Below are 27,995 nucleotides of genomic sequence, written 5' to 3'. Positions count from 1 at the left end.
TAAATTCATTACCCACCTTTTACCTTTTACATACAACAGCAACTGGTTGATATCAATTGCTGAGATTTATAGCAAGTGCCTTGATTGCGACAGCAACCTTAAAAGACTTGAGTCCTGACTTTGGCAATCAGGTGTGTGGTAAAATGAAGCCAGAAGCAGCCACAAAGTGATGAGAATTTTATTGAAAAAGGTGTCTGGCCTTCTGGAGCCGGCGAGGTCCTGCTGAGTGCCTGTGACGCTTGATGTCTACACACAAGAGTAGCTAAGGGGATGATTGATGTCAGTAGTGGACACCGAGTTTCATCAAACTTTTTTTTTCCAGACTTGATATTCAGCGGCTCATCACAGCCGTGCAACTCGTATACGTAACACCGCAATATCTTTCTCTTGAGTGACATTGACCGCTATATGGAAACCATGTTGGGATATAACTTTGAATCCCTGCATTATAAACAAATAATTTGACATCAAGCAGGTGTGATGAACTACCAGGAATGGGCACAGTAATTGATTCATCGGTTATTAAAGATGAATTGCATGATAAAGCAACTGCTTGCTTCGGCTCAACTTGTTTGCTGTCTGAAGAAGTGCAACACGGTCTTAGCTGCAGCGTAACACCTCCAACCCCCACCAAGATGTGCAAACTCGTTTACTATTTCCAAGGTTGACTCACTCACCATTGCTAGTGGCACGATGCCACCAAGGTCCTGCGGTGCCAGGCGGATGAGGGTCTGCACCTCACTGGTCAGGGTGCGGGTGAGCGGATACTCCACCTGCCAAGTCACCTCTCTTCCACCCTCAGGCGCCATCAGCCCGTTCACCTCCAGATCCACCTGCAACACTCGCTGGTAGCCCACCGACTCCCCTCTGGATATGTGCAGATGAAAAAAAAATAAAAAGCCAGAAGTCAGTAGTGGATTTAGATTAAAATAAAGGGTGGGCAATGAGTAGAAATGGGGGTGACAACGGAAAATAGGTATTAAATGTAAAGGCAAAAGTGAAAAAGGATAATGAGGTAGAAATAAGGTGAGAATCAAAATGGGCACAGGAAATAACAAGGAAATAGATGAGGTGAACAGTGGGGCAAAAATATGATAACGGATTAAGTGGAACGCAACGAGAAAGATAAGAAAAAGAGGTTAGCTGAATAAATGAAACAAGGGAAATTGAGTGGAAAGCTAAGAGAAAGACATAAGGGAAGGGGAAGGACAAAAATAATTGGTTTAAATATGAATATTGTAAAAAAAAAAAAAAAAGACGAGACCTTGGGCATAATGATTCTGATTGTCCTCTAGAGTCAACAACAGCATCAATTGTGACAAAAAAAATGCTTGCTAATGACAAAGTGACATAGGCAAATCCCCCCAGTGGCCATTTTCATAGTAGCACAAATCCACATTTAGTTTGTTTGAGTGACTTAGGTTCCATTGTAGAGTGGATTTAGACTAATTTACACTAATTTAGTACAGTGGAACCTTGGTTAGCATCATTAATCCATTCCAGAAGGACCTAAATGTACTCTAACCAAAACCAATTTTCTCTGAAGAAATAATGCTAGAAATGAAACAGAAAACACATGTATAGTTTACATGCAGAAAACTATTCAAAATGCATATAAATGATGAACTGAAAAGATACGTTCACATTAAACGTTCAGAATAACATCTTAATATGACATATTGTAAACTAACCAAAAAAATACATTTTGCTTTACAATCAATTGCAGAGATTATTAAAGCAAAACAAAGAAATACAAGCAGAAAAACAATGAATATAAATTGAATTGAGCTGCCCATCAGGTGTCGTTTACAATCCCACGCCGATTTGCTGTAACTGTTGAAAAGCACAACAGTATCAAAGTAGGTCACAGTGACTGCACTCAAAACACTCGGATGAAAGATGTTTTAAGGACAGACCTTTTTGAAAATAAATGAAATATGAGGATAAATCTTTGCCTTGATTAAAGAGTCGCTATATTTTTACTTAATGCGCATGTCTGTCCCAAGATATTTGTTATAGTTGTCCCAAAATGAAACAAGGCTGGAGAAAACCCAAGTGAAGTTAGGGGAAAGACACGGTGGGGGGGGGGGTATCCAAGGTTTTCCTTGAACATGTTTTTGTCCAAGCCTGCATTTTAATCCCCCACTACTCCACAGACTGTGTTTTTACACACTTCAGATGCAAGCCTCACTTCAAAGTGTCTGGTTTACGGTTCCACTCTCATTCTGGTGGAGGGGGGGCAAGACAAACGAGCGACAGAGGCTGACAACAATACAATTTAAATTAGCGGCGGGCATCATAATACAGTGGGTGTATTGATTGTTAAAAATGGAGTTGATTGATCCTGACTAATCATAATTGTGCATTAATCGTGTGAGTGGGCGTGGGAGGAGGACAGTTGGGTTTGCTGATGTTGTTTTGACACGGTGAGTCTTGTGTTGTTTATCGACCAAGTTTAAGTTTATAATTCATTTATGGGGACGCATCAAAGTAACACCGAATACCGCAAACTACGGACCACAGGTATTTACTTCTGACCTCCAGAAAGCCTGAGATCGTTACACTTAAATGCCGCATATCATTTAAGGTTTTATCTCTAATATTTAAGTCTTAAAAAGCAAAAATAGTCACTCAGGATCAGAGATGGAATTTGACACTTTCTAATGGTAAAAGTTCAAGAGATTAAGTTTTATAATAGAAAGCCTCTAAGAAAAGTGGAATTATAATCCCTTTGAGGCAAAATTCTCTCAGGGCTTTCCTGCCTTGTTCTCCCTTACACAACACACGCAACGGCCATTTCACTGGGGTACTGCATAAATTCACTAGTGCAGAAATACAAGAGTTGTATGAAATCCACCTGAATAGCCCTCAGTAGAGCGGAGACCTCTGCACCAAGGTTGAATCGCGAACAAAAACAATTTGTGTTGCTGAGCGTACGTATGATAGCATGCATCCAACAATAGATAACAAAAATGAGATACAATGGTGGGGAGATACGAAAGTGGGGATGTTTCCATTGTGTGTGCAACAGCAAAAACAAGTGGTGTGCCATTATTGTGTTTATCTGTTTGTGGACAACTGGGGATCACAGGGATCAGCCTTATACTAAATTTCCTTTATTGACAATGTAAAAAAATTAAGATCAGTTCATCAATGAATTCATATTCTGTCAATGTCAATGACTTCTTTATTTTGTTTTTATTTCAATAGATATTTTTCTTTGCTTCTTTTGAAAATGAAACATTAAATGCTATGGTTGAGATGGAATCAAAAGCGCCCATATTGCACTCCATTTTGCCTGAATTGCTGGAGGACACGATGAATCAACAATCAATTTCATGCATTTACAAAATGTAAAAAAATCAATAAATCACCAAATCAATTATGATGCTTATCCCTAATTCAACAGGCTTGTTTCCGATTCATTAGGAAGCCTGCAAGTCCATTCCTGGGCAGACAGGACCCTTTGCGTTGCAGGGCAGGGGTCGGCAAGCTTTACCATATAAAGGGACATTTTGTCTCCTCTCCCAGTGAATAAAAATAGTCTGGAGCTGCAAAATATTACCCAGCTAATAAAGCTTTTACAGTTTTCACCTATTCTTATAACGGTTCCACATCTGTGTTGAAAAAAATATTAAAAAATCACAGAGCTCGGCGTGGGAGCCGCAACAAGGAAGCGACTCCGGAGACGTGGGTTGCTGAGACTTGTTCTTGAACAAGGGGCACATCCCTTAGTGAATCATAACAGCAACAACTGAAATATTAAACTCGAATTTTATAGGTTCCTCCCCAAAATAACTTCACAGATAGTCATGTGGTCTTCTAACGTTTTCATATGACTGTAAATGTGTGAAGGCATGCTAGCATACAAGTAGGAAAGGTACCCTCAAATGACTGATGTCCAATTAGTTGCTAAGGCAACTAATAAAAAAATTGTAGGCAGCTAATGCATCAAAGATGACGGCCATGCCCCCATGAGGTGTCCTTTTTTTTTCTTCACATACATGTATTGCTAAGTTAACACCACCTTGGCAGTGTCAATCAAAAATGAGCATTATCATCTTTATAAATGTGTTTAACTCCGTGCAAGTGTGCCTAAGGCTTCTTTGAGATTACACACGTGTGGACAGTGTGGACAAGTCCAAATCACTTTTTCTTTTTGTTTTTTTTTTTTTTACCATTCTCTGGGGCAGAAACTTGAATTGAATTGATGGAGAGCTGCAGTAGGACCGCAACATTCTGTGTTCAAAGGCAGTGACTGCAGTGATTATGTAGTTTACTGTCATGATGTGCAATTAAAGGCAAGTCAATTATCTGTGAGAGACAGCCTGACAAAAGACACGGCTCACAACTTTCTATTTATCCCCCAAATCAACCTTTTTTTTCTGTTTATTTTACCACTAGGACTTTTCATTTATACATTTTGTCCACCACTTGTTTCTACTTGTCTTCTTGCGGTGTCATGTGACCCCAACAGACAGCAGTAGTTTTAGACCATGTCCACACATTCAACGATTTGATTACAATATCAGTGTGCATATATTTGCTACTAAAAACAAAGGTTTTCCAAACCTCCAGCCAAAGTGTTATTTGGAGAAAAATCTGATTGTGTTTGGTTATTGTAGAAATCCTCCTCATGAAGACTCTAAGTGGATTTCGAAAAGAGCATATGGGAATCTTAAAGAGCCAAATCATAAAATGAGAACCAGATTGTTTATTCCTGACAATAATACCTAATACAGACGTCCGGGCTTATCTGCAGTCCCTGTATGCCTACAAGTAAGTGGGTCTTATTACAGCGCCGCTGCAAAAAAGCACCCTTCCTTTCCCTGCCCGACCTTTCATACACTCAAGATTGTGTAAGAGGCTGAAGTCCCGGACCAATCAGCTTTCGCCACTGCCCTTGCTTCAACCGCTTCTTCTTTCATGGTGTTTCTGCTTTCCTTTGTTCTCAGGGGCATCAAGGAGCCTGGAACATTCTACGGGTTCCTTTGTTGCAAAGCAAGCTGTCTTAAGCGTACCGGATGTTTCCACCTTAACTCTCAGTTGTCACATTAGTCCTTTTTTGTGTGGGTGCTTGTATCTTAAGTAGTATCATGAGCTTTTGTCTGTATTTGTGTTTTAGTAAACAGAGTTCAAAACCTTAAGACTATGTGCTTGTTTTAGCTTTTATCATTAACTAGCAAAAATGAGCAAATACCTTCATTATGGACGTCAATAACCACAGTTTTACATTTCCCACGACAACGTATGCTGTGACATCACACACGTGACCCGTGTTTACATCACAACCACCATGGATGCCCTCAGGACTGTTTTGGTTGTAGCTTGCTTGTATTTGCAAGCCCAAATATTGCTTCACTTTAAAAACAATTCGAGGTCGGCCATCTTCGCTTTCATAAACGGAGAGGGGGATATATGCAGTTTTAAAAAACAATTGTGGGACACAGCCTCAGTCTCCTGCCTTGTTATCAACCTGTGCATCGGATGTGTGCAGCTCAAAGGTTTTAGAGGTCAGCCTGCTTCTCCCATGTCTCCCTGGAAACAAAACTATGGCCTTTCCCAGCACAATTACCATAAAATTCAATACATTCACTGGGCCCCAAGCTCCAGGAACGGGCGGCAGCCAAAATGGACGACGGTTAAGAAGGGTTATGCGGTGAAAAAGCTATGCAGTCAGCCATGACAATGTGGGGGGGATCATAGGTGCTTTTGTCGATGTCGAAATATTTTGGCGGTTCGTGAGGTGTTACAGCACAAACAAATAGGGTAAAGGAATCCTTTCAAAAAGAAAAAAAGACCCCCATTCAATTACTGTATGATACATTTGAAACTGTCATACCAAAATAAATACAGCACCTGACTGCAAGACAGACAAAAGGAAGATAAAAGAGAGGCAGCCCTGTTGAACTAAACACAATGTCTCTTCTCACTCTTAACATCTTAGTGAGGAAGGGAGTGAAAAGAAAAGACGCCTGAATCGTATTTATTTATTTTTTGGAGACCCAAGGGGAGGTTTTCCTTTCATTCTGCTGTGATTTTTTGAGCACCGACAACAATGATACATCAAAAGACCTAAACATATTCCAAGAGAGTGAATCAACCTGCGAGTGGTGAGAGGTGTGTTTGTTTGGCCAAAATCTCAAAAGGTGGATACTTTTTGAACTTCACATGTACTGTAATATAATACATAGTATTATAATATATACCATATTTTCTGGACTATAAGTCACCCCGGAGTATAAGTGGCACAAGGCCAAAAATGCTAAATTAGGTAGAAAAAAAACATACTGGAGTATAAGTCACATTTTTTGTGGGTAATTTATTTTACAAACTACTACTACCAAAACAGACATTATCACATAGTACAGCATTATTTGGCCCTATACACTAGAAACCGCCCATGAATGATACGGGAAAAGGCCAAAATGATACTGTGTTAACCATGTCCAGTATCAGCCCCCACAGCTGTCCACTCAACGTGCGCTGCTCTGGTATCAGGCCCGTGAAACAACCAATCAGAGAACAGCGTACTAGCGTGTGCCACCAGTGAGGTTTCCAGTCTCCAACTATGCGCTACAAAACTCCTCGGTCATGAAGTGGGCTCCTGGGCTCAACTTTCTGAACTCCACTCATGTGACAGGAAATATCACTGTTAATATAAACATTCCTAAAGCTTGTCCAGTAGCCGAAAAAACAAAACTTGATTAATAGAACTTTAATTGTAAGACATATTGATAAGACTGTTGATAAATTGTTGAAATATTGTTGAAATTATTGTGTTTACACTGCTCACATATACATGCAATACATTAAAATAAAATGTTTTTTTGTTTAAATAGTATGTGATAATAAGATCATCCCATGGTTTGTCTGGTATTGGGCCCAGTATCACGCCTCCAAGTGCGAGACCGAAGGTCGAGGATCTATCAAACCAAACCCAAACCCATTGGTTCTATCAAACCATGTGATAACCTATAATTATGTCATCTTGGAAGGCAAGTTCTAACAATGAAAGAATAGAGAACAGGCTGAATAGGTGTAAGATATGCTAACACAATGCTTATTCAGCTACACAAAAAATAAACATGAACAGAAAAGGTGTCCAGAATTTAACAGTTTTAAGTACATAACTGTTGAGTAGCCTCCGCTTTACGCCGGTCCCTAATACATTTCTCAATTACTCCAAACTTTCGATTACTGTTTTCGGCTACAAATGTCACTACTTGCAGATTGAAGTCCGCAGAATATGATTTTCTCAGTTGTCTTTGTAAGCTAACGTCGACTGTTTAAATATTGAATTGTTAAGGAGTAGGAGATATCAATGCAAAAGTCTAGAGTGCCCTCTTGTGTCTGTCTGTGAAATTATATATATATTTTTTTCATTTATAAGTCGCTCTGGAGTATAAGTGTCAGGAACAGCCAACCTATGAAAAAAGTGTGACTTATAGTCCGGAAAACACGGTATATATATAATATAATAGTGAAGACGCTTCAATGTTTCAGCTCAAGACATGAGTTATGGGAAATATACACATACACAGTTCCAGCTTCATAGATAACTGGCTTCGAAAAAGGAGCTTGGAATATTTATTCAATTACATGGACATCATGATGTTTGGCTCATGGAGTTCTTCCATGGCATAACATGATTTATGTGATATTATTGTATTATGAGTTACTCTGCGATGCCCGTGCCTACTTGTACACACCACACACGTGTCCTGAAGCAGGTCAGACAGAAACAAAGACAATCAGAGCATCTGTCTGAAAATGTGTTCCAAGAAGGAGAACATGCTTAATTATATAAGCTGCATGAAGGCATCATGCATGGATTATGTAACCGACCAACAGCTGCTTCATCTACAAACTTGACAGCAGAACTTATGTTCCCACTGAACAAATATTCAAGTCTTTTGTACTTTGACATTCATAAAGTGCACCTTCCTTCCACAGACCCGGGTTCAATTCCACCCTCGGCCATCTCTGTGTGGAGTTTGCATGTTCTCCCCGTGCATGCGTGGGTTTTCTCCAGGTACTCCGGTTTCCTCCCACATTCCAAAAACATGCTAGGTTAATTGGCCACTCCAAATTGTCCATAGGTATGAATGTGAGTGTGAATGGTTGTTTGTCTATATGTGCCTCTTGCCCGAAGACAGCTGGGATAGGCTCCAGCACACCCGCGACACTCGTGAGGATAAGCGGTAGAAAATGAATGAATAAATGAATGACCTTCTTTCCACTACACAATTATTTCATGTCCAAAGACACTTGAAATGGTACATTCATAATTATCATTTTCTTTTAACCCTGCTCTCAACGACATTTGCAATAATCACGCAATCACGCATTGGAATTGTAATGATAGCAATTTGCTGAGGTACAAAACTGTTTCTAAAAAGACAAAAATATTGGAGGCACACAGGTGGTAGTTTGCTCAAGTGCTTCAGATGCGAAAAAGGTAGACGTGACTGTGGATGTGGTCTAATTCATTCTGGAAGAGAGGAGTGGGTGGCACTCATTGCACAGGAGTTTGGCGAATAGTATATGCTTCAAAGTGGAAAACACTGGATGTTTGCGGTCTTCATGGTGATTTATTCTGATTGACTTGCAGCTTTATCTTAGCAAAGACCATGGTTTACTGTCTACTGAATATTTTATGCTTTTTTTAGAATGCAATCACTGTTGTTTTTTTTTTTTTTTTTTGCTTTCTGGGTGCCCCTCTGTGATTATAGGCATAATTTACATTTCCAATTGCCGCTATTTGTAGTTCACTTTGTCCAGCTGTGACAACCTCTGAATTAAAATCTCTTTTGGAACATTTCTGTGTGGAGTTTTGTCCAGGTAGTCAAACTTCCTCCAACATCCCCAAAACAAGCACGGTATCGTAAAACGGAGTTATAAGGGATGGCAGAGTAATAAGGGATCATTTTTGGGAAAATGTTTTTTGAACGATTTGTTCAAGAATATATGCTTCTTTGAAAAAACAAAAACAATACAAAGCAGATTCCGGGTTTAAGCTGAAAAGGCAGAATTACATTTAAAACATTTTCCCGAAAATTGTCCCTTATTGCCCTGAAAATTACCCCTTTTATTACCCCGAAAATTACCCCTTTTATTACCCCGAAAATTGTCCCTTATTACCCCAAAAATTGTCCCTTATTACCCCGAAAATTGTCCCTTGTTACCCCAAAAATTGTCCCTTATAACCCTGTTTTACGGTACCGTACCATCTATAAGGAGACACTTATAATTCAGCTTAGATAGATAGATAGATAGATAGATAGATAGATAGATAGATAGATAGATAGATAGATAGATAGATAGATAGATAGATAGATAGATAGATAGATAGATAGATAGATAGATAGATAGATAGATAGATAGATAGATAGATGACATCAAATATGAAGAACAATGTGCAGCGTAAACAGTAAATTGCAGAAATAATTGAAATAATTTTGAATAAATAATAATAATTTAAAGTTTTGCGTGTGCGTGTCGGCAGGTAGAGGGGCTTATTTCTTTACGGTCACATTCTAATGTTATGAGCTCTTGATGATATTATACAATCAATAATTTTACAATAGCTGTAATGTGGTTCTAGCAATGCCAGCCGAGGAAGAAACCTTCTTTAGTGACATTATTAAGGTGCTCGAGCACAGCTATTCACTCATTGATTTTGCAATAGACACACGTTTAAGCCTTTGCTACCACGACACTCCTGACAGGGCCAACACGGCAAGACCGGGCTCAGGTGCTGCTCTAGTGAGGACGGGTCAAACGGAGAAGATTCATTCATTGCCTACTTGTTAAGTGGCAGATATGGCGGTCGCTGCACATTAATCGTGGAGTTCAACAGTCGCTGACCTGACCGTGCGTATGTAATGAGTTCATGATGGAGAAAGGGTCATTATAATGTAATGATTAAGAAATTGCAAACCGGTGGAGCAGAAGCCTTGTGTGTGTGTGTGTGTGTGTGTGCTTCCTGTGAGAATCTACACTGTGATCTAATGAGTTTCGCCATATCAGGTCTAATATCGGTCTACCCCCACTGGTGATTTTGATGAAACTCTATGAGAACTAGGAGAAGGAAACAAAACACTACTTCTGTATAGCCTGAAATTGTTCTGCATTGGCTTTTTAATGAAGGCCTTTAGACTACCTTGTGGGCTTTTGGGAAAATTGGGATGACACAAAGTCATGCCCAAAACTCATTCGTATCCACCCTGAAATATTCACAAACGAAAACAGCAAAGAACCAAATGACAGTTGCTCCTAATAAAAGAAAAATGCCTCAAATAGTCTTAACCTTGTGTTTATCACAGGGAAATGTATTTCCTTTTTTTTTTTTTTTCTTCCTTTTTTTCCTCTTAAAAAAGGGGGGAAATGTATTTCCATCATTCGGGGTCCTGTTCCCTCTCAATGGAATGATGATGTTTACAACGTTGATGTGTGACAGACAGATAATGAAAGAGTTCATTAAAGTGAAATATGACATGCAGAATAACCAAATCATGAATTTAGATTAATTAATTTAGATTTCCCATTGGATCTATCAAAGCCATCTATATCACTGTCGCTGTCAGTGTAGATTAGTGTACATAGGCCTGCACTGAACAATGATGTATGAGATTTTGCTCACATTAAGATCACTATATATCAACTCGGCAAAAATTTATCTATAGTATTTGGGGAAAAATACCATAAAAATCTTCTTAACAGAAGAACAAAACCAGTGAATGGCAACAATTGCCTGATGTTGATATTGTCCAATTTTGGATCAAAAGAACCCTCCCTTTTTCACTTCAATAGCCATTGTTCTCGACACAATCCAGATTTAAGCCCTAAATACGCCTCACATACTTCCTGAATGCATTTAAAGTATAAAATGCATCCTGTAGGTACTCACCACTAATGTAAGATGCTCAATAAATAAATGGAATCAGAGTCTCAGTGTAGCCTTTAGCCTGGTCATCACGCTTGCGGCAGAGAAGGCATTTCTCCAAGCTGCGTTTACATAATCCACACACCTTGACTGTTATAATTCCAGTAAAGATTTACAATCCTATACTGTACTAAGTTGTGTTCAAGATTGTCTGTCAAAACTACTGCTTCTATTCATCGCCAAACATTTCACAGCACAAAACTATGGTCCGTTCAAGGTCGGTCAAAAGAAGTGTGAAATGTCAATGCTTGACGACAAAACACATACAAAAAACATAAAGAAATAAAAAAAGAATATATAGGACTCATCAACCACTCTTCATCCATCATCACCTCCCCCTTCTTAACCCATAGAATTGTTGTTGTCTTTCTTCGCGATGCCATATTTTCACAATAGAGCTCTCAAACGGTCTGTGAAATGACTGAATTAGGGCCTCCTGTATGAAACAGATGTGTCTTCATGTGTCGACCAATCCAAAGGCAACGTGATCACTCAACACTATAGGCTACAAAAGTGTACAAACAGCCAGTCGCTTAAACAGCAAAACCACATTGGAAATGTTTATGAGAAAAGTCAGACCATAAAAAATGAATGTTAGCATATTTTATTTGTATAGGTATTTTAATTAGTTTGTTTCAGGCAAAACAAGATATTCAATTTGACGTTGGAAAACCGTAATCAACAGATATACTGTGGTCCAAACCACTAACGGTTTCTGTTTGGTTCATATTGATTTGTTCCGTCGAGGGCCTAACCCATTGCTCGATTAATCGAAACAACAAGCTTCAGATTAAGCGAGTAGGAAAATAATCGTTAGTTGCAGTCCTATTTGACTGCATAGCAGCAGCCGGCTCAACTTCTTCTGCTTCCCTTGCACTTCTTTCCTCGATTGAGAAGTCTTCTGCTTCCAGCTGATATGGAAGTCTCCCTAACAGCTTTTCTGTTCTTCACACAGTCCAGCATTTCAAATGGATGTGATCTAGCAAAGCAAATTCACTAGGCACCGGTGCACTAGGAATTTCACTTATTTATTTCATTGTAGATGTTTTTTTTTAAGTACGCTCTCAATGCTTTACTCAATGTTTATAAAAAATAGTAGCTATATGAAAAAAAAAAAAAATTGAATGCCACTGGATGTGGCTCTGACCCTGTCGTTACCAAGGGAAGGGCAGCTTTTGATGCCACTAAGATACATTTTAACACATTTCCTCTGAGAAAGTGCTAAGAAAAATGTAAGGGAGACGGAGGACTTTGTAGTATGAAATATATGCACAAAGTAAAATGATATTCCTTTGGTACAATGTCTGCCACGGTTCATATTGTCACACTCATAATGCCGTTGTCAGTCAAGGGGGAAAAGGAAAAAAAAAAAAATATATATATATATATATATATATATATATCCAAAGCCAGCAAAGCCTTTCAAACACTGGCCTTTATGCTTAAGAAAGTGATTACAATAGCCGGAACACAATCAATCACTGTATAAACACTGCTTATACCCCCTTATTGATTTCTGTGAGCCGTCAAGAGTGTTAGCAAAATTCTGGAGAGCTGCTCATCCTCTTATCCTGGACAATAAGATTAAGCAGTGTAACTGGCTAATCTCCCTTCTTGGAGCGTTAACTCTCCACCACAAATGTCACGTCCCCCCCCCTTGTAGCTCACACACAAACATATAGATGACGAAGGATTAGATTAGCATGTTCTCTGCCTTTTTTCCCTCGCAGTTGTTGCCTGCTGCTATTAATCCCACTCTTTGAAGCCACGTCTGCTGCAGCCCCACTTTGCTTCTATCATCTACATTACATTTACTATAATATCCATAAAAGTACAACTACGGAGTTTGTGCACCTTTCTATTTGCTTTTGATAAAACATCAACAGTTGTGCCGTGAATAATCGTCTGCCAAAGGGTAGGTGAATGGACAAACGGGGCTATTTCACCCTGACGAGGATAATATTCCAGCATTGCTTTATGGAGTGTCTTGAATGCAGGCAACGGCTCAAGGGACTGATTAGGTTGCATACCACATAACTGAAATATCATCAGTTCAATACCTGGGCTGGAAATTTGACCCTGTATCAAATGGAGCTGTCTCCTTCTTTCAGTGGGCCTCAGCAGCGTATCTTCTATTGGGTCGAGGCAAGATGCCAAAATAAATAGTAAACACATTGCATTCTCATGAGCATTTAGCAGTTTCAGTCTATAGGACTTTCTGCGAGTATTGACTTATTTGTGACGTTTATAGCACTTAGTTATGACTGAACGCTACCTACCCAAAGTACTTGTCATCATTTCATTCGTATTGTGTATAAAATGTACAATTTGCACTCCGAAGAGAACACAGTGACTGACTACCGTGTCACATCCCGTGTGTCTGCCATTGGGTGAAGTATTCACCATCAGTTTTAGTCAGATTTTTTTCTTTTGTCAATGATATCTAACAAAAACAAAATGAAATAAAATGCTGCATCGTTACACCTAATTGTCTGATGTGATTTGACTGAACATTTTTCAATTTTCAATTTACTGGTCCATCTATGTTCCTACCCTCACCTCTGGTCGTGAGCTTTGGGTCGTGACCGAAAGAATACAATACAAGCAGCTGAAATGAGTTTCCTTCGTGGAGAAGATACGGTGAGGAGCTCGGTCATCCGGTAGGAGCTCAGAAGTGAGCTGCTGCTCCTTCGCATCAAGACGAGCCAGTTGAAGTGGCTCAGGCATCTAATATGGATGCCTCCCGGACACGCATCTCTGGTGAGGTGTTCGGACACACTGGAGGGACTGGCATGGCGATGCCTCATTGTACTCCCGGTGGGACTGGGAGAGCTGGCCAAGGACTGGGAAGCCTGCTCTGCTCTTCCGACTCGGACCCATGTAAGCGGAAGAAAATGGATGGATGGGCTTTTCAAGTTATACAGTAAAATCAAATTCAAAATACAGTAAATAACTTGGCAAAGAATAATATACATATTTATGACTAAGTCTTGGCGTACAAAACAAAGAAGAAAAAAGTCAAACTCCATACAAATGGTACCGAGATGGCACTAAAAATACAAATCAATTTGCACCAAATTTGTAATGACTGAAGATCAATACTTTGGTTATGCACTTTTCGACCAATTCTTGACCAAAACCAGGCCATACATAAAACAAGGTTTGACCATCTGAAACAAAATATCTGACTTTTGGATTATATGTCAGATCTAAATATTGCTTTAAATCAGTTGAATGACAATGCAGTCCATAATCCAAAACATATTTTTTTTCCGGCGGATGGCAACAGGATCTTTAGCCAGTTCACAGTTATTGCTGTTTTCCTTGTGAGGATGTTCCAGAGAGCACCGTAGATCATGCCCCCCCCCCCCCCCCCCCATATACGTACACTGAGGCACAATTAGATATAAGAGCAGGCAACAGCCTGTGCATGCCCCGACATAACCCCGAATGAACCCGCTCTGGGTTGTGTATATTAAACCTGTGTATCAGGACAGGGTTAATAAGAATGCTGAACACATCATGACCCCTTGCTGACCTGAACTCTTACTTCTCCTTTGCCTCATTAATCTGTCAAGTAAACAACAGCCTACCATCTTCACTAGAGAGAAAGAAGCACACTATGCCCTAGTCATTAACAAAATTTTTTTTTTATAAATTTGGGGTTATGTGACAATGGTGCCTTGGTTATGGGCAATCGTGACCATCGTGACCCACCAACATTTTCTAATATATTGGGAGACAAAGTCATGCTGAAAGACATCTGTATTTGAAAGGACAGCATACACATGGAAATGTGTTGGTACATTGAGAAAAGTTGGCTAGTCCAGTTCCATACTGGCCCATGTTCACAAACTAATCCAGTATTGACAGATTAAAATGCATTTATTTTGCTGGTAGGGAATCAGGAACCTTCGTGTGAGGCATTGCTAACAAGTAAACAGAATAGCAGAACTTGGGGGAGAGCAGAGAGATTTGCCATCTTACAGCCATGACCATATAAGGAAGTCTGCACCTCTGTGACATCACAAAGGCGCAGTTTTGCCACGCCTTTTGAAACCGAGCATTTTGAGCCAAGTGTGCAAACCTCATTATCTAAAACTTTTGCATCGTTTAACACAAGAATATTTTTTATTTTAGGTCAATAAAGTAGAAAAAACATAATAGGAGTAAAAAAAATCTACTAATAATCACAATAATAACAATAAAAAAACACAGAGTGATGTCTTTAAAATGTAAGCCCATGTCCCTGAACACAGTGTAAACAAGTTGGCCTACAGAATCACAATCTCAATTTCATCCATTCATTTTTGGACGGGTTGCCGGGGCAGCGGTCTCATGTAGGGAAGACCAGACTTTGCGGTCTCCAATCACCTCTTCCAGCTCATGGGTGTTCCAAAGCCAGCTGTGAGACATAATCCCTCCAGCGTGTCCCAGGTCTGCCCTGGAGCCTCCTCCCAGCTGGACATGCCAGGAAGAGTTGTTTGCCTCGACCTCAAATAGACAACCTGTCTCTTTTCAAACTTTCTCCTCTTACTCCTCTGCCTTGTGTTTGGGTCAATACGGTTATTTCTGTAACTCCAATATGTGCATGTGAACATAACATAAGCTTAGTTGCCCTGGGTTACTATTTTCCAACTCCAATTTCTAAGAGTAAAATTCAACACCACACAGAAAATATGAGAATTGTAGGTGGACATCTGAGAGCTGAAAATTCCGTGACAAGTTGTCAAAGTATAAAGTGCACCTCAAAGAAACCTGTGAAACATGAACTGTAGCCCTGTGATTCAGGGCTTGATTTATCAGTAAGATGAAGTGGATCAGAGGATCTGAAGTCTAAGGTTCCAGGGGCAATAGACCCGCCTTATCAAACAACACCAGACTCCCTGGCCAATCGCCACTTTGTCTCTGGGCAAGTCCCCACCAGCGCTGGCTTTGGCTGCTGATAAAGCGGAAGCGAGGAGCCACAGAGCAGCTTCGATAGGCTTTGATATGACTTTAAAAATGGCGAGTTCCACGATAAATACCCAGAGACACGAGACAATCACTGCTGCATACTTATAAAGACTTTGCTTTTCTAAACACAACCCCTTCCCATCTGATTGATGGTTTCTGCTTGAGTCAATATTGGACATCAAAAGATTGTTCTATAAATGTGACTGCCCAGCACAGCGGAGAATAATAACAAGATGGAAAGGATAAATCCAGAAATTGACTTCCTGGCTTTACACTTTAGCATCTTTGGTGCATTACCAGGATTATCCAGCTCGAGTCCTGAAGGGCTCAATCAGGGATGTTTTCCTTCACACGGACACATGCACCAGTTCACTGATAACCCACGGGTCAAGAATATGATAGAAACCGCAGTAAATATCTTATTTCTGTTCTGTGCTCTGCTGTTTAGGGGAATAGTTCCATGGAACATAATTATCAACGCATAGAGCAGGGGTGCTCATTAAGTCGATCGCGATCTACCGGTCGATCGCGGAGGTGGTACTGGTCGATCACTGGTCGATCGCGGCGTGACATTAAAAAAATATCATCCTCGCATCAATGCCGTCACTTGATTGATATACAGGGCAGCCATTCAGATGACAACTGAATGTTGCCCTTCGGGCGACCAATCAAATCAAACAACGTCTCTAAGTGCAGCAGAACTTACGATGTCAGCCTATCATCCATCCCCGTTACTTGATTGACATACAGGACAACCAGTCAGATAACAACTGAATTTTGACCTTTAGGTCACCGCTCATGCGTAAACAACGATGCAAAGTCCTAAGCTAGTCGGCGAATTGCGTTAGATTTTAAGCCCTCGCTAAAGTTTATGGTCACTAAAATGAGTGAAGGAGCTGGACCAAGTAAAAAGGCAAAAACATATCACTTCCATACGGAATGGGAGGTGGACTTTTTTTTCACAAAGTCTTTTTCGAAGTGCGTTTGCCTCATATGCCATTCTACCATCGCAGTACCAAAGAAGGGAAATGTGGAGGTAATTACAAAAAATGTTAATAGTTAATTATGTGTGTTTTGCAATATTGGCTCATTTGGTTATGTAAGGTACATCAACATACATTGTACGTACAAATAATCCTCAATACATTTGACAATAGATGACAAATAGATGTTTTGCATTTTTGTAGTGGGTAGATCATTTTGACTCGGTCATTTTAAAAGTAGCTCGCATGCTGAAAAAGTGTGAGCACCCCTGGCATAGAGTATCTGACTAGGAGGATGTGATAGCAAGCTTTGGATGAATTTAATTTCATTATTGGAAGTTTGGGCTGCACGAGTGGTTAGCACTCAGGCCTCACAGCTAGGAGACCCGAGTTAAATTCCACCCTCGGCCATCTCTGTGTGGAGTTTGCATGTTCTCCCCGTGCATGCGTGGGTTTTCTCCGGGTACTCCGGTTTCCTCCCACATTCCAAAAACATGCTAGGTTAATTGGTGACTCCAAATTGTACATAATTTACCTGCCTGTTTAAATCCGTTTTTAATGGCTAACTTTTTATACCTGACTGCTGTGCCCACACCGCATTTAGCCTTGTTTTTAGCTCTGAATGAATGTATGAATGTTGTATTTTAATGCTTCTTTTACTGTTTTTTACTCAACTCTATTTTTTATTTCTTTTTTCTTCACTGTAAAGCGTCTTTGAGTACTCTGAAAAGTGCTATACAAATAAAATGTATTATTATTTTTATAATTATAGGTATGAATGTGAGTGTGAATGGTTGTTTGTCTATATGTGCCCTGTGATTGGCTGGCCACCAGTCCAGGGTGTACCCCGCCTCTCGCCCGAAGACAGCTGGGATAGGCTCCAGCACCCCCGTGACCCTCGTGAGGATAGCCATTAAAGATGTTGATATTTTCTTTTTTGGTATAAAATGGAGCCTGACTGCTTTTGCATTTGTAGAGTCCTGAATGGATGATGAAGCACAGCAATGTTACACAGGCCTTTCCTTCAAATGAAATTAAACATGATCAATACTGCCGGTCCGTCACATAGTTGCAAGCATGGACGGAAAGGGTGGGGGTTGGGGTTCTTTTCAAATTGAACAGAGGCAGTCAGCGGAGAGCAATTCAGAATGCATTAGCGGCCTTACCAATAAATATAAGAAAATAATACATTACGGATGATTGCCTTAAAGGGAATCTATTCAAATATTTCTTAGCCAAATTGTATGCTACCCGAAGCTGTGCTAAGAAAACATCTGTTCATATATGCAAATTACACTACCTGAAAGGGTAATTGCTTTGTCTCTTCTATCTAGCATATGAAATATTGTATTAAAAGAAAAAAAAAGGCTATCATCCCTTTCAAGGACATGCACAAAATGCTGTATGTGCACAATCACAAGTCATCTGCATACATGTACTGCATATTCTATAAGATAAAATATTGTCGGTATATATCGCAACTCGTACTAAAAACATGCGCAGTTGTGCATTTAATGAATGAGTTTCACTTTCTATTAGCATATCTGGGTTCTGTCAACATGATACATACGTAGATGAATGAAAACATGTTTCATCGTGTCCTGTTGGGCTACCCTGCTACTTTCACGCCACTGTTAATAATAGAAATCATTCAGTTTTATTATTACTAAATAAACTATTAATTACGGCTGGTGACTAGTCCAGAGTGTAGCCCGCCTCATTTAAAAGGATCAGCTCCTATGAAATGGACAGTGCTAACTAAGCGGCGTAGTGGTCTCATTATTGACACGTCCTCCTCCCACTAAGCCTGTCTCTCTCTTTTGCAACAACCTTTCCAGTAGGCAAGCCAAACACAGCAAAGAGTTCTGTGATTTTAATTACAGTAGCCATATGAACTAAAGTCAGAAAGCAAATATGATAATAATTCACATCTCACATCTGTGTTTGGTATGTTAATGATATAAATCACAAAAGAGCCACTTTGCTAAAAGTCATTACTGGGGGATCTAGTCTTTACTTTGCATGCTTGATCAATAAAAAAATCTAGGTGCATATGTGTTATGGTGCATTGGTAGACAGGAACAGCAGGAAGGTAATTAACATTCACGTGTTCATGCAGGGTCTTGGCGAGTTTCCTTGATTTGCGTACGATTGCACCGGAGGGACCTTTGATTTAACCGGAGCTGTAAAAGCGGTCCCTCTGGTCTTGCTCAGCTTTGCCATTGATTGCACGCGGCCGTTTGCCATTTGTGAGTTAAGTTCGCTGCAATCAGAAAGAACAGCGCGAGGCTCTCTGACCTCGCTAGCCAACCGGAGAGGACTGCGTATCGAACTCCTTTCTTGTTCAATCTTCACTCATCATTGTTCTGTCAATGACTCCAGTTCCTAATTACTCTCGGGCATGAAATAAAGCTGCCTTGCAGACACACACTCACCAACTGAAACAATGCATGTTTGCATGGGCTTGCATCTCATTGCCTGTCAGCGGCGAATAAACATCATTTTTTTCAATTTGAATATTTGACTGTATCTCTGCAGTCATAGATTCTCAAGTTACACAAGAGTAGCGCATTTGTAGGATATAATCACATTATCCGTTGTAGGCTGACAGCATTTCACATGATAATACATTAATGTGTGACTGAAAATATCTCCAAAGGCTGGATTTTGATAAGTGAAGCCACAAAATAACTTGCATTTGATATGAAGGGAGGAGAAAGTCAATTGAAACGGGTCGGAGTAGTGATGAGAATATTTCCCCCACACATACACAAAAGGCCTTGGGCTATTATTACCATATCATGAGAAAAATCTATCAAATACGGTGAACATCCACATGATGATTCACTTCGACATTCATAATGAGAATATACTCCCAGTTGTGTTACATAAACACCCTAAAATAGTTTACATGGGACTGAATGCATGCATCGCATCCTCCGTGCTCAAGTTCTGGTTCCGCTTATTGATTTTTGATTGTTGAGAATTTTGTTAATCATGTTGCAATCTGATCGTTGAAAAGTCTGTATCGAAACAGTCTTAATATATTTTAGTGCCTGGCAGCAGATGGTGCATTTATTTCAAGTCCAAATAGTTTGCTGCCTAAAGGGGCAGTCAAATGCAATAAAACAAGGTACCCAGGAATATACAGTGGGACCTCGGCGAGAAGGTGCAATTCCAACCGAAAGGGACACTAACCCCAAAGTAAGACACCATGTAAATCCAATCTGGGCATGTCTCTGTGGAGTTTGCATGTTCTCCCCGTGTATGCGTGTGTTTCATTCATTCATTACATCCAAAAAACATGCATGTTCTAAATTGTCCATAGGCGTGGATGTGAGTGCGACTGCCCTGTGACCGGTTCAGGGTGTACCCTGCCCCGCGACCATCATCATCATCATGAATGAAAGGGACGAATGAACATATTGGGCTCTCATTTTGTGGCATAGGCTGGCGGAGTATGGCAATTTGGTCCAACGCACCATTGTGCGCATCCAATTTGGTCGACTGGACTGCACTGAGATGGGCGTGGTGGCGCACCAGGGGAGGTGTCCACATTTTCAGCTTGGCATAGTGACAATTTCATGACAAAATTCACCAGTTCCTACCTGGTTTATTCTTGGCGCAGGCGAAGCGCAGCCTGCGTAATGGTAAATTGGCTGACGGGCACACATTCCAGACACGTGACCAAAACCTCACAGGCAGGTTTTTCAGCGTGTCAGGCAGATGATGCATTGTGGCCTGTGATTTTAAAGGCGTTCATTTGATTGCTTAAGATTACACTCGGCTTTCTTAAACCCTCTCAGTATGTTTTGGTTAGAGTCGGCCCTTCTGGAATGGATTAATGACATTAAACAAGGTACCACCTTATACATTACTTTGAAGGGTTCGAAGAATAAGCGCCAAGCTACTTTGATTTAATGTACATTTGCATAACTGCTTCCAACGGGATTCCAAGTTATTAAATATACCATATATGGGTTTTTATATTTTGCCAAACTAAAATGAAACCATTTAAATGTTTTCCCCTAAGACACATTTGGCTGGTAACAAGAGATAGATGAATAAAACAGTTTAAAAGTTAAAACAAGACGGAGCTTATGTATTTATGAAGGATTTGCAGCTCTAAACTGTGTTTCTCCATATGCATTAGGTAGTACACTACAAGGTGCTGCTGTAGATAGACACATGAAGAATGGTGTTGCTGCTCAAAATTACATCTTGGGTTCATGCAATATGTATTGGGAGGCGCTCAGAGCTGCAAAAGTGGGAGGGGAAAATGGAAATTCATACAAATTTGACTCTTTAAAGCAGCCCTACTGAATGAAGTGGTGGGGGGGGCAAAATTAGTTCAGAACTTACACTAAAGACAACAAAGTATGGAGAGATGTCGGCACTTTGTTTTTAGTATTTATAGAACGCATTTGTCGGGTGGTCAAAATAGCGATAGTTTGTCTTGCGTTTATTGCTACGAGTACTTTTAATGCATACAAAGCAGGCTTTCCTAAATGGATTCAGCACAAGACACAAATTTGAAATTTGGTTCCCCCACCCAAGATTGGAATCTCCATATTTGTGTCCAATGATGTATACGTAAAGATCAGCGATGTCCCAAGTATAGCAGGGGTGGGGAAACTTTTTGACTCGAGGGCGCATTGATTTAACAAATCATTTATTTGATGTAACATGCGTTATAAATTATTATTATTATTATTATTATTATTATTATTATTATTATTATTATTATTATTATTATTATTCATTTTCTACTGCTTTTTCCTCACGAGGGTCGCGGGGGTGCTGGAGCCTATCCCAGCTGTCTTCGGGCGAGAGTATTATTATTATTATTATTATTATTATTATTATTATTATTATTATTATTATTATTATTATTATTATTATTATTATGTGCTTGTGTCCCTTTTTCAGGAGCATTTTGGAAACAACAGACAACATCAAATAAGAAATTGATTTAAAAAAATCAAATGGTTGGCTCAAGCCATGATGCCAGGTTGTATGTTGAGTTTAAATGAAATATTGTGGAAAGAACAGGCGGGCCATATTCAAACACTTGGCGGGCCGAATGTTGTTCCCGGGCCGAAGTTTGCCCACCCCTGTCGTACAGCGTATTTTCGGCAAGTCTTTAATTTTAAACTTTCCAGCCTTGATTTTATAGATCTGCTTGATGTTTTCTCACGTTCTTTTTTTCCAACTGTTTAATTACATCAAAACATTTTTATTTTTTTTAAACATTCGACATTCAATTTTACTGTGCAAAGAAAAATACCTTCGGATAGATTTTGATTTTAATCACTATAATTGGCTTTGGGTATTGGAAAAGAAGGCAAGAATGACAGTACACTCATTTCAGCTATGTTCCATTAAAAATAATAATAGTGAGCGCACAAGTTCTGTCTGAGCTTTTCATTGATGTACAAGCATAGCTAATGGGCAGACGTGTGCTGCAAGGATCTTTAAAGGAATTGTGCCTTTCTCTGTCAGAGTATGCTAAATATTTCAGTCCAACAGAAGCCTCCAATCTATCCCAGTGATAGTTACTTCCTGTGTTTCACCCAAAGATCCACCGAGGTGCATGTCACCTCTCTCAACAGATGGCTGGGGCCGACGCGGAGCCTCGGCTTCACTTCACTTGCTGCTTTCAAGAAAGCTCCAGTCCACTGCCGGAATGTTAAATCTGTTTTCACAGCAGGGTTTGCAGCTAGTGTTTTCTTTTTTTGGGTGTGTTTGTCCACCACACTGGATTTTCAATCTCTGACACTCACAAATCAGCACCAAAAGATACAATACTGCCACGAGACACTCAGATGATACACGATACTGGGGCTATGAAAATGAAATCAGACGAGATTTGAACATTACTTTTAAGAAAGGTACAATGCCATCCATCCATATAAATAGCCCCCTAGACAGTCGAGTGATATAAACAATACCGTATTATCTGGACTATAAGTCACTTTTTTTCATAGGTTGGCTGTTCCTGCGACTTATACTCCAGAGCGACTTATAAATGAAAAAACTGTTTATTTTACATAAACACTGGACACCTTTTCTGTTCATGTTTATTTTTTGTATAGCTGAATAAGCATTGTGTTAGCATATCTTACACCTATTCAGCCTGTTCTCTATTATTTTATTAATGTTAGAACTTGCCTTCCAAGAGGACGTAATGTCTGTTTTGGTCAAGTAGTTTGTAAATTAAATTACCCACAAAAAATGCGACTTATATTTTTTTCCACCTAATTATGCATTTTTGGCTTTGTGCAACTTATACTCCAGAGCGACTTATAGTCCAAAAAATACGGTCCATGACAATGTATTGCAACCTACTGATATAATTTCCACTACATTACACGCTTATGGATATAACATTGTTTTATTACAAAATCAATGTGTAATCTCTTGAACGCTACCGTACCTTTCACTTCCTGGTTGCTGTGCAGCGAATAAAATGTACTTCTGTCACCTTGTGTCATTTTTTTTCACCTTAAAACCTCACCAGCCATGCCCTCTTCTATTGTAGAGTTGCATCATCACCTCTTTGTGCCTCTTGCACACACAAAAAAAGCATAAAGGACGTATACATGTGTCTTTGTGAGCGAGTCGTCGGGTTGAAAACCATGTAAATACGTCTTTGGTAGTGAATGAGTCAAGGATCACTTCAAACTTCTGGTGGTTGCTTCGCATCAGTGAATAGTCTGCATTGCCATTGGAACAGATAAAAAAAACAACAAAAAACTGAAGGTTCCGTCTCCTATCACACGAAACTAAGGAGCAACTCACATGTTTTGACAGATTTTTACAGGTTTTAACTGAATAAGAGAACAAGGATGTGCATGATTAAAACATACTGTGTATACGTATATAATATAACTATATCTACTATAAAAAAGGGTTGTTTTACATGAAAATAATATATTCACAAATGTAACACCAGCTGCATAGTGGGTGAGTGATTAGCACACATGCAACACAGCTAAAAGACCTAGGTTCGATTCCCCGCTCAGGCATCTCTGTGTGCAGTTTGCATGTTCTCCCTGTAGATTTTCTCCGGTTCCCAATAATCACTATCAACATGAATAATGGGACTGTGGCGACCATAACTTTGCATCATACAAGGATGAGATCCTCAAAAGTCCTCAAAGAAAACTTTGAAATCTAGCCGATTAGATAGATGAGGCAAGTTCATGGCATCAATTTCAGGGATTTGGGCAGTTATGAGGGGGTGCCTCCCAGACGGTGGCACCCATGACCACCTTAATCAGACACCGCCCAAAGCAAATTTGGAAGCAACTTCAATTTAATACAGAAAATCCTATTTAACATGTTTGTCCTTGGTGCAGCCGTGCATGCTAGTCAGTCTTTTAAGCCGAGCTCGACTGTGACTTGCTCACAATAGGCGACCCGTCTTCTCACAGCAGGTTCTTTAAATGCGGTGGCACGCTTGCGGACTTTGGAGGAGTAAACGATGCAATGGCGCTTCTATTTGTTCACTTGTTTGTTTCAGGCAGACAGCGCAACGCCATGATGTGCATGAACACAGATGGGACTTAGTCCATATTTACTGTACGAAGAAAACATCTGAGCGCCATTTCCTCTTCCTGCCAAGCACTCTCTTGCATAATTGCACAGTCAATTTCGACATGTCTGAATAAGCACTGGGGTAGTGGGAGGAGGTGCGACCTGAGGCAAACCATAATGATCACTCTCCTTCGCTAACTTTTCAACCTACATACATCCTTATTGCTTCTTCCCCTGCTGCTCTGAGCAAGAACTTACTGTATGGATGACTTATTATTTTTTTTTTCCAGCGAGGCATTTGTGAAGAAACCATGCAATGATCAGCTAATACATGCACTGAAATGTATGAATAATGTAAATCATCGTTATTACATTTAATTTGTGTCACTGTTGTTTTGCAATGTAGTAAAACATATTGTAGATTTATCCATAATGGTCTCGTACAAAACTGCGTGAATGTTTGTGAGGGTGAGCAGACAGAAAAATCTTGACAATTTCATTTACATGAAGTCCCGATCGAGGATGGAAAAGAAATAAAATCAGACTTTTTTTTTGTTAATTGCGCAATTTTTCCAGCATTGGAACAGCATATATACCCAAAGTTAAGTTACATTTAATGACAGCAACAACTGGGGCTGCACGGCGGACAAGTGGTTAGCGCACACAGCTAACCACACAGCTAGGAGTCCTGAGTTCAATTCCACCCTTGGCTATCTCTGTGTGGAGTTTGCATGTTCTCCCCGTGCATGCGTGGGTTTTCTCCGGGTACTCCGGTTTCCTCCCACATTCCAAAAACATGCTAGGTTAATTGGCCACTCCAAATTGTCCATAGGTATGAATGTGAGTGTGAATGGTTGTTTGTCTATATGTGCCCTGTGATTGGCTGGTCACCAGTCCAGGGTGTACCCCGCCTCTCGCCCAAAGACCCCCCGCGACCCCAGTTAGGATAAGCGGTAGAAAATGAATGAATGTTAAAAATCTTATTAAAGCACACGCGTCATGTCAAGTAGTAGTGGGCAAAACCGTTCATTTCAGTGAACCGGATCATTCCGGTTCATTCAATAAAAAGATCCGTTCATTTCGGTCAATTGGTCATGTGCATAGACCCGGTCAGCCGTGAGGAGTCAGTCCATTCTCTCATGTTCACGTTCGTTCCGACTCAACAGCACAACAACACGTGATGACTAGTGGTGTGTCGGTCATGAACAAGCGGGTCAAAAGAACTAGTTCTTTTGTGTGAATGGAATGAACGAGGTCACCGAAAGTGTCGGTCAATCTCTCGGTCTCGGCCTTTCAGTCAGCTAGCTCCTGCCACACACCGAGCGAGGCGCGACGATAGGATAACACAGACAAGTGCGCAGATAGTCCCGCCCTCCAAAAGGAACGGTGAACTGACTCTCCAGCCAATCAAAAAAAAGCATTTGCATTAACGGACTGAACGGGTATTTTAGGGGCGGTGACCTCGTTCATTAAAAAAGAACTAGTTCTTTTGACCCGTTGGTTCATGACCGACACACCACTAATGTCACCTCTCTCTGTGATGACAGCAGACGGAGCCACAATGGCGTCCCCATAGAGTCACACAGAACCTTCCAGTTGTTAATAACGTCATCCTGACCGGACCACATAGACAGCGGTGCAGTCCCATCACCGTATCCATGTCTACAACTCACAACCCCGTCTCTCATCAGCTTGACATGGGAACATCTTCACAAGATGACAACAAGAGTTCAATGCACAATTTCTTTTATTTTGCATCATGACAGTGGAGGCATCACTGATTATTATTATAATTATTATCTTATGTAAAAATGACCGCACCCTTTGCTAACAGGGAACACGGCGGTTTAATCGGCCTATTTAATCTTCCTAACTGAGCAGGCACTTTTTGTCTGATGACCAAAGGTGCTGCTTTCATAATGCATCAGCCTGCTTTTATTATCGCCTGGAGACTTAACCAGTCATGCAGCTCGCTGCTTGGAGATAGATCTGTTTGAAATGGAACCCTCTGGAGAGAGCTAAACACTGACATAACTTATTCTTGATCAGGGTTGTGATTTGTTGCCACAGTGTGATACACATTATGTTGTGTGTTGAATTTTAATAGCGATTAATACACCGTGATTTTTAAAGAGTGTGGTTTAAAGTTGTTATTTTGTATAAAGAGCATCGGCAACGAATGGAAGTATTTAAATACTTACACATATGGACACAGCCTGAGTCCAAGTATTTGTAGAGCCATCTGAGAGGATAGAATAAGCATGGCTGCGATCTTTGCTGTCTGCATACAGATGCCCTTAAACAAAACTGCTGACCACAAAACTTTTGTGATACCGATCGGAGCTCCTGGCTGAAAAATGCTGGATTGGCTTCTAAGGAGCCTCTATGGGCACAGTGAATTCAGAATGTTAGACCCTAAGAGTATAAATGCACTTTTGCTTTGCATGTCTTATAAAATACTAGAGTTTAACTCGATTTGCTTGAGACATGCTTTTGACATCCTTTCATTTAAAAGCTAGAAACATTAGTCTCAGATATCGTTTAGACATAAACCATTTAACAGGAAGCTATTTTGAGAGCCTCTGATAGTTATGGTTCCATAGACTGGCCGCAGACAAATCCACTGGGTATTTATTACACATGCATGAATTCCTCACAATGATAAATGACCATCCCACCCTTTAATACTAAAGACAGGTTTGTCTTTGTGACGCATTTTCTTGGATACATGACAGATGAAGTTCCCCAATGCTCCAATGGTCATCCATTCATTTTCTACCGCTTATCTTCACAAGGGTGCTGGAGCCTATCCCAGCTGTCTTCCGGCAAGAGGCGGGGTACACCCTGGACTGGTCGCCAGCCAATCCCAGGGCACATATAGACAAACAACCATTCACACTCACATTCATACCTATGGACAATTTGGAGTGGCCAATTAACCTAGCATGTTTTTGGAATGTGGGAGGAAACCGGAGTACCCGGAGAAAACCCATGCATGAACAGGGAGAACACGCAAACAGAATTGAACTCTGGTCTCCTAGCTGTGAGGCCTGCACGCTAACCACTCAAACACTGTGCAGCCAATGTTGCCTCCAATGTTGAGCAAGGAAAACAGTACATGTGGTCCTAAGCAGAATTGTACATCTCCCTTTATTAAGTGTAACAATTGAAGTCATCAAGCCTGTCTGTCTGGTTGATGGTGCCAACGTCACTGGTGTCACTGGCGTCACTGGCGTCACTCTCACCTCACAGATTCTGGCACGTCTTGGACCTTTAACGGTTAAGAAAATGAGCTTCAAATGACACGAGCTATTTGATGTTCTGCAGCGCCTGTCTTTTCGGCTTCATTCTGCACTCATTTTCAACAAGTGCCGGCTAATTTGAATCTTTTTTTATACTTAACCTGAATAATGGTCTTTGACTACTGAGCATGAAATGACTCTCCGAGGTTGGACTTACTGCTGGAGAGTTGAGGAGCTGTCACATGGAATATGTTTTATGTAGCGTTCAGGCTAAGAGGAACAAATTCACTGTTGGTTGAGCTCAAAGTTCATTATTTTTTGGTGCAG

The 27,995-nt window shown here is 40.3% G+C and overlaps 1 protein-coding gene across 2 annotated transcripts in view; it reads right to left on the bottom strand.

The window, feature by feature from the left end:
- Positions 1–27,995, bottom strand: part of si:dkey-112m2.1 (transmembrane protein 132C) — a 144,705-nt gene that overhangs the window by 19,653 nt on the left and 97,057 nt on the right. For both annotated transcript variants that reach the window (XM_058056307.1, XM_058056315.1), the window contains one exon: positions 678–867. In XM_058056307.1, the coding sequence (XP_057912290.1) occupies positions 678–867 (190 nt within the window). The remainder of the gene's footprint in view (positions 1–677; positions 868–27,995) is intronic.

Source organism: Doryrhamphus excisus, chromosome 2 (genome assembly GCF_030265055.1).
Source record: "Doryrhamphus excisus isolate RoL2022-K1 chromosome 2, RoL_Dexc_1.0, whole genome shotgun sequence".
NCBI lineage: Eukaryota > Metazoa > Chordata > Actinopteri > Syngnathiformes > Syngnathidae > Doryrhamphus > Doryrhamphus excisus.
This window is presented reverse-complemented; position numbering and strand designations above follow the sequence as displayed.